Here is an 8,446-nt window from a genome sequence, read left to right as displayed (position 1 = left end):
CCAGTATTCTGACACATGATCAGTTTTATAAAAATCAAATTATAAATTGAATTACATTACAAATGAAAATAATCAAAATTAAAGGACAGACAGACAGACAGACAGAGAGAGAAACTGAGACGGCTTGACTGACTTTTAGGCGTGCTATAAGAAACCGGTACCGTAGTTCTTGTCATATGATGTAATATTACGGGTTCGTCATCGAAAAGATTCGGCTATGATTAATTTTTGTTTGTTTTGTTTTTGTTCTGTTTTCGATAAGTCGGATTTATGTGGAACATTTCAAAACAATAACACGTGGACGGCAAAGGCGGATCCGGCTGTTGTTGTGATGATTTTGCGTTGATCTAAATTTAGCACAGCTACTAGTCACATAGTGCACGATGCGATTCATACGCACAATGAACTAAATATATATTACGGCCAGCATTAGTTTTGCAGAAATAATAAAATGTAGTTGCCAACAACAACTAAAAGAATCGATCATTTTTTTGGTGGAAATTTACCCACCATTAATGTCCTGACTGCGAACTATATCGTAAATCGGAAGTGAGTGGTGGGGTGATTTGGTTATATCCTCCATCACGACTGGCACGTACGCGGTTAGGTTACAGTTAAGATACATTTCACCACAGTTTGTAAAAGGTAAGCGGCTAATTATTCCATGGGTGTGTTTCTTTAATACGAAGTGAAACGAAATGAAAGTGTTGCCTGTTAGTTAATAGATGCATGATCCTGTAATACGTTCTTGCAAATGTACTGTTGGAAGAGCCTACGTGACCCTGGTCACCGGTAATGAAGGATCATATTTTTTTCTAAATTGGTGTGTTACAGCCTTTTGATCTGCTTGATGTACCGTGCAAAAGCAGTAGTAGCTAACCGAGATGAAGTATAGATATGTCAAATGATATTTTATGTGTGGTTAGGGCTGTAATATAGGATTTTTGTTTTCATGTTTTTCGCGTCGCTAGTTTCGACGCCATTTTGTTTTGGGCATCATTCATTGATTTGTGTCCTTAGACAAGCGAATCCTCATTTGCATTCTTCACCTCACAAGGTATCTGTTTCCAGTTGATTGTTTTTGGTAGCTGCTTTATTTTCACTTTGTTTGCTGGAAAAAAATTTTGATTGTCGTTGCGGACGAGTTTCGTCGATGTTCATTTGTGAAGTTCCATTGTAATCTTCTAAAGTTCTAGTTTGCTCGGTACACGAGTTACTTCCCGTTACTAAAACTCAGTAACTGTAAGTGTAACACCAACACATTACAACTTGCATAAGAAAGAAAGAAAAAAACCCTGCTAACTGATCAACTATAACCGGGGAAAATGCGCAAAGAAGAGTAACATCAGTCATCACGTTGCTAGTGAAACTGAAATTAATGCAAGGTTGACAAGTACTTAATAATTATACATTAATACATTATTTGTATTTTTGACCAAAATATGACATTTTACACAGATTGAGACAGTCAGTGTTCCTCTGAAACCGCCCTAGCGGTCGAGGTGAACAATGACTGTCGAGATCTGTGTAAAAAGTCATATTTTGGTCAAAAATACAATTTACAAATAACATTTACGTATCGATTGATTCTGATCAGAATTCCTTTAAGTTTTTATGATTGAACGTACACAAACATGCACTATTTTGTAGTCCCAGCTGGCCGCCTTGATATGAAGTTTTGTCGGCCTCTGACGTCACATGGCTCAAAGAAGGGAAATCCAGTGTTTAATCGATATATATATAAATTATTATTTTATTTCTCTTTTTACTAATTATAGTAATACTGATACTAGTAATAGTAGTAGTATTTTACTACTACTAGTGTAGTTCTACTTCTAGTTATACATGTTGTATTAGTAATAGAAGTACTATACCAGCCACCAACTTAATTGATAAGGATGAACATTGACTACATAGTACTTTAATTACTTAGTAAGAACTAAGATCATATTCTCTGCTGGCATACACTCGGCTATGGTAGTAATGCTTTGCTACCTGGTAGTGGTACCACTGCCGGAAGAATAGAAATGTAATGTATGTTGCAGGGTTTCATTTACTAGTGCGCCCTGCGCCATTGGCGCATTAAATCTGAAAATGTCTTCATCACAATTCCCTTCAGTGCGTCAAAAGGCGCATTGAGATTACGTCCCACTGCGCCACCAAATGTACACTTTACATCGGATTACACTCACACACACACACACCCCCCGCGGGTTAGGGGGAAGAATTTACCCGATGCTCCCCAGCATGTCGTAAGAGGCGACTAACGGATTCTGTTTCTCTTTTTACCCTTGTTATTAATGTTAAGTGTTTCTTGTATAGATTATAGTCAATTTTTGTAAAGATTTTAGTCAAGCAGTATGTAAGAAATGTTAAGTCCTTTGTACTGGAAACTTGCATTCTCCCAGTAAGGTAATACATTGTACTACGTTGCAAGCCCCTGGAGCAAATTTTTGATTAGTGCTTTTGTGAACAAGAAACAATTGACAAGTGGCTCTATCCCATCTCCCCCCTTTCCCCGTCGCGATAACACAATATAGCGGCTAATTCTCAGATGGCACCATATTGCACCATTTTGCATCTTTGGTCTAATCGCGTACAGGCCTCTCTGGCGCTTCTTGCCTTCGACTGTGTCCCATCGGAATTTGGTTGAGGGGGACAAATGTCCCATTGCCTTTTTCTCCCAGGCTTAAACCTGATGTTGTGAGCTAAGGAAAAGACACACTGGACCACAGTGGAACCCCCCAGTTTAAGACTCCCTCCTTTTTGAGTCACTTGAGAAAAAGTGACTCTATGTAATCGGTCAGTGTTAGTCTGTCCGGCCGGCCGGCCGGCCGTCCGTAGACACCACCTTAACGTTGGACTTTTCTCGGAAACTATCAAAGCGATCGGGCTCATATTTTGTTTAGTCGTGACCTCCAATGACCTCTACACTTTAACGATGGTTTTGTTGACCTTTGACCTTTTTCAAGGTCACAGGTCAGCGTCAAAGGAAAAATTAGACATTTTATATCTTTTCTCGGAAACTATCAAAGCGATCGGGCTCATATTTTGTTTAGTCGTGACCTCCAATGACCTCTACACTTTAACGATGGTTTCGTTGACCTTTGACCTTTTTCAAGGTCACAGGTCAGCGTCAAAGGAAAAATTAGACATTTTATATCTTTGACAAAGTTCATCGGATGTGATTGAAACTTTGTAGGATTATTCTTTACATCAAAGTATTTACATCTGTAGCCTTTTACGAACGTTATCAGAAAAACAAGGGAGATAACTAGCCTTTTCTGTTCGGCAACACACAACTTAACGTTGGGCTTTTCTCGGAAACTATAAAAGTGACCGGGCTCAAATTTTATGTGAACGTGACTCATTGTGTTGTGAATAGCAATTTCTTCCTGTCCATCTGATGCCTCATATAATATTCAGAACTGCGAAAGTGACTCGATCGAGCGTTTGCTCTTCTTGTTAAGACCTTGTTTTCCCAGACTTTGTGTTCTTGTAACCTCTGTTAAATGACCCCCATTTTAAGACTCCCTCCTTTTTAAGACCTTGTTTTCCCAGACTTTGTGTTCTTGTAACCTCTGTTAAATGACCCCCATTTTAAGACTCCCTCCTTTTTAAGACCTTGTTTTCCCAGACTTTCTGTTCTTGTAACCTCTGTTAAATTACCCCCATTTTAAGACTCCCTCCTTTTTAAGACCTTGTTTTCCCAGACTTTCTGTTCTTGTAACCTCTGTTAAATTACCCCCATTTTAAGACTCCCTCCTTTTTAAGACCTTGTTTTCCCAGACTTTCTGTTCTTGTAACCTCTGTTAAATTACCCCCATTTTAAGACTCCCTCCTTTTTAAGACCTTGTTTTCCCAGACTTTCTGTTCTTGTAACCTCTGTTAAATGACCCCCATTTTAAGACTCCCTCCTTTTTAAGACCTTGTTTTCCCAGACTTTCTGTTCTTGTAACCTCTGTTAAATTACCCCCATTTTAAGACTCCCTCCTTTTTAAGACCTTGTTTTCCCAGACTTTCTGTTCTTGTAACCTCTGTTAAATTTCCCCCATTTTAAGACTCCCTCCTTTTTAAGACCTTGTTTTCCCAGACTTTGTGTTCTTGTAACCTCTGTTAAATTACCCCCATTTTAAGACTCCCTCCTTTTTAAGACCTTGTTTTCCCAGACTTTCTGTTCTTGTAACCTCTGTTAAATTACCCCCATTTTAAGACTCCCTCCTTTTTAAGACCTTGTTTTCCCAGACTTTCTGTTCTTGTAACCTCTGTTAAATTACCCCCATTTTAAGACTCCCTCCTTTTTAAGACCTTGTTTTCCCAGACTTTGTGTTCTCGTAACCTCTGTTAAATTACCCCCATTTTAAGACTCCCTCCTTTTTAAGACCTTGTTTTCCCAGACTTTCTGTTCTTGTAACCTCTGTTAAATTACCCCCATTTTAAGACTCCCTCCTTTTTAAGACCTTGTTTTCCCAGACTTTCTGTTCTTGTAACCTCTGTTAAATTACCCCCATTTTAAGACTCCCTCCTTTTTAAGACCTTGTTTTCCCAGACTTTCTGTTCTTGTAACCTCTGTTAAATTACCCCCATTTTAAGACTCCCTCCTTTTTAAGACCTGATTATCTTACATTTTTGAAGGTTGTAAAAGGGGGGTTCACTGTAGACTGTGTAGTACTGAGGCCAACGCCAAGGATGAAGTAGTCGCAGATATGATGTGCTGGCTGAAATATTTCGAGTTTGAACATTGAATAAGTACACCTACATGATAATCGATCAAAATAAATGAAAGGTATTATTTATAAATTATACATTTTACACACAGAAAGCGGTGTTGTTCCCAGCCTCACACTCATAGGACAAAATACGAAAAAGGCAGTTGCTGAGTTGGACCTGGATTGAAAGTGTGTCTAGTTTTTGTCCGCTTGCCGGCTTTGTAGACAAATTTATGGTCAGACAACCTCCTACATAACATGTCAAACTCAAACTATCAAACGGTCTACAGGCCAAGGGTTGGACTAAAGTGTCGTGTGTGTCAATCAGGGAATCACTGAATCGAATGACCAAATGACCAAAGAGGTCTGGGAACAACATTGAAGGAGTGTGCTGGGCGCATGGGGACACAATGTAAACTGTTACTTGTATGCCTATGCATGGTTCATTTTAGGCACTGATCAGACGTACATGTATCAACGGAGGGAGAGAAAAACTTAAGTGTTTGACTTTCTTTTTAAAGGTCTTGGTGCTATTAAATCGGCGAAAATGGAGAGCTCGAGTGGTGGGAGTCAAATTCCTCGCATCATGGTGTTTCGTCCTACCATGGAGGAGTTTAAAAACTTCAGCAAGTACGTGGACTACATGGAGTCACAGGGAGCTCACAAAGCTGGTCTAGCAAAGGTAAGTTCCAATCCTACGCTCATACATTTAAAAACTCATTGCTATGCAGGGTTCAGTCTGCAAGATAAAGACTATGGATTGTATGAGTATGACCCCAAGTCATGTTACCAAGTTTTGTGTGTGCTTGGTTTGGGGAGCTGCCAGCTGCTACGTTTTTCATGTAGCATGCTACATTTTAAGAGCAATTGCTACGCCAAGCTAAAGATTGCTATGCTTAAACAAATGATCACAAGCATGCAAAAGTTCCCTCTTTTTTGTGAGTCCTGGTACAGATTTCTATGTCGTAAAACATCGTCTGCATTAAAAAGTGGCACTGCAGATACTCTTTAATGGGCATTTTATGTTCCTGGTGAAACTATTAAACATGTCTATTCTTGTGCAAGATGGCATAAATGCGGATTTGGGATTACAGTTTAGGAAATACTATACTGAAAATTCCAACAAATTCTAAATTGCTAGTGCTACGCTTGAGGCTTCACAGGGGTTGGCAGGTCTGTTTAATCAATGTACTTTCGCTTTTCTTGATCCAAATCCAATCACTGCAAACTGTGCATAAAGTGGCTTAACGGCAAGTAATTCCAATGCCCTCTTTGAACCGCTGAATAGAAGTCTTTTCTGATTTTGTGCACCAATGGCACATTAGTAAAAGGAACCCTGGCTAATTAACTAATTAAAGAGTAAGCTGTGGAAACACGCACAAAGTGTATTGACACTGTTCAAGTATAAACTGATTTTGAAATGAAAAGAGAGCTCTTTCAAACCATAACTTCATTGTTCTAATCTAGCTGATTGTGTGAGTGTAATTAAGAATTAATCTTTTGAACTCTTCAATTCCTTCGAGACGAGCATTTATTTCATGTTGTACAACTTTCTTTCACAGGTGATCCCTCCACCAGAGTGGGTGCCCAGAAGATCTGGATACGATGACCTGGACATTATGATCCCGGCTCCCATAGAGCAGGTTGTGCAGGGCTGCCAGGGCCTGTACACACAGTACAACATTCAGCGCAAAGCCATGCATGTCAACGACTTTAAAAAGCTGGCAAACAGTGACAAGTCAGTCAATGTATTTCTTCTCTGTTTAATTCTTTTTTTTCTTCTCATGTGTACATATTCTTATGGTGTATTTATTACTGACAGTGTACCATTTGAACCCCTCTTTTAGGACCGACCAGAATTATGAGAAAATCAGGCCTTAAATAGAGGGATTCTTAAAATAGGGGTTGAGATTTACAGAGGTTATGTACAGAAAATCAGGCCTTAAATAGAGGGATTCTTAAAATAGGGGTTGAGATTTACAGAGGTTATGTACAGAAAATCAGGCCTTAAATAGAGGGATTCTTAAAATAGGGGTTGAGATTTACAGAGGTTATGTACAGAAAATCCAAGAAAACTGGGTTTTAAAAGGGAGGGAGTCTGAAAATGGGGGTTCCACTGTATTCTTTATCTGACTTGGACTTGGTATCTGTTCACAGTTCTGTAACAATTAGAACTGTGCTCTTGCATGTTTCATAAACTTGGCCTCTGTTTAACTTTTACTGAAGGATCAGTCAGTCATGGGTATGAGTAAACATTAGATATTGTATGGCGTGAAGGAATGTGATGTTTTTTGGGTTTTTTTAATTTAAAGGTGTTACTGTTACAAAGGTTTTGGTCATTGTTTTCAGGTATCAAACACCAAAACATTTTGACTTCGAAGAGCTGGAACGGAAGTACTGGAAAAATGCCACCTTTGGCAATGCCATTTATGGGGCAGATATTTCTGGCTCTATAACGGATACTGACCAGAATATCTGGAACATTAACCGTCTTGGCACCATTCTGGACTATGTCGCTGGAGATTACGGCATCAAGATTGAGGGGGTGAACACAGCTTACCTGTACTTTGGCATGTGGAAGACCACCTTCGCCTGGCATACAGAGGACATGGATTTGTACAGTATCAACTACCTTCATTATGGCGCCCCCAAGTCATGGTACGCGGTGCCTCCTGAGCATGGACAGCGTCTGGAGAGACTAGCACAGGGTGGGTACATGTTAGTCATTTCCTGTCGTTTGTTGCAGTCAGTAGTTGGTTGGTCTGCAGAGTTGTTCACAGGCTCAGAAGGTGATAGGTCTGTTAGACCTGGATTGAAAATATGTATAGGTCTGAATGCAGTGAACAAAAGATACAACATTGTTCTGTCAGAAAGTCTCCTACATGTCAAAACTATTGGACGATCAATTGGCCCAGGGTCAGCAGACCTGCCTACCCTTATGATTTGGGCGTAATTTACTACGATTTTTATTCCAAACTACGCCACTACGCTTTCCGCAATAGAAATACGATTTTTAAGAAACCGAAAGTACGATTTTTGCATTTTGTCCCGATATAAATCCGATCCGTATTTTTGCTCTCGCCGAGCTTTGCGAGCGCACATGCGCAATGCGCATTTTCAGTCTGTTCACATTATATGCAAGCAAGGTAGACGACGTCTTTTGCAGTGCAATGAAGCGACGCACGAAAAATCCGCATGAGACGGACGAAGAGTCTCAATCAGAGTCTGACAAGGAAACTGTTTTACAGTGGTGGTCCGATATCAGCGAAAATGAAGAAAGCCGCTCAACAGAAGTACAAAACTAGCTACTCAGAATCTTGGCCATGCCTAAGACCTTCTTCTTCTTCTTCCGTGGAGGACTGGGTTCTTGCAAACGTCTCAGAGTCCTGCGGTTGAGTCACTGTTACCGAGAGTGGCTAGCTCCGGCAAACACCTCTATCGAAAGGACCAAGCCACGTGTTGTGTTCGCTTTGCCACAGTAATTTTTCATATGCACACGGAGGAAAGAATGACTGTGCGAAGCATATCGGGACAAACAACCACATCATCCTAGATCGTTCCAATCAGTGTAGTTTCCCAGAGCTGTGTTCTAGGGTCGTTTTTGACTGACTTCACAATTTGATAAAATCAATGACATTTTATTTTTGCGAAGCAACTGAATATGAACAGAAAGTGTGCAGAAGAATGTTTGTGTCCTGCAAGACTTTATGAACAACTATTTCTCCCAAATGAGGATG

At 39.9% G+C, this 8,446-nt stretch overlaps 1 protein-coding gene across 3 annotated transcripts in view; it reads left to right on the top strand.

The window, feature by feature from the left end:
• The first annotated feature begins 575 nt into the window (after positions 1-575).
• Positions 576-8,446, top strand: part of LOC138967385 (lysine-specific demethylase 4A-like) — a 42,104-nt gene continuing 34,233 nt past the window's right edge. For all 3 annotated transcript variants that reach the window (XM_070339928.1, XM_070339927.1, XM_070339926.1), the window contains exons 1-4: positions 576-645; positions 5,231-5,391; positions 6,272-6,447; positions 7,059-7,417. In XM_070339928.1, the coding sequence (XP_070196029.1) occupies positions 5,257-5,391; positions 6,272-6,447; positions 7,059-7,417 (670 nt within the window). In that variant the 5' untranslated portion in view covers positions 576-645; positions 5,231-5,256. The remainder of the gene's footprint in view (positions 646-5,230; positions 5,392-6,271; positions 6,448-7,058; positions 7,418-8,446) is intronic.

Source organism: Littorina saxatilis, linkage group LG5 (genome assembly GCF_037325665.1).
Source record: "Littorina saxatilis isolate snail1 linkage group LG5, US_GU_Lsax_2.0, whole genome shotgun sequence".
NCBI classification, from domain to species: Eukaryota; Metazoa; Mollusca; class Gastropoda; order Littorinimorpha; family Littorinidae; genus Littorina; species Littorina saxatilis.
This window is presented reverse-complemented; position numbering and strand designations above follow the sequence as displayed.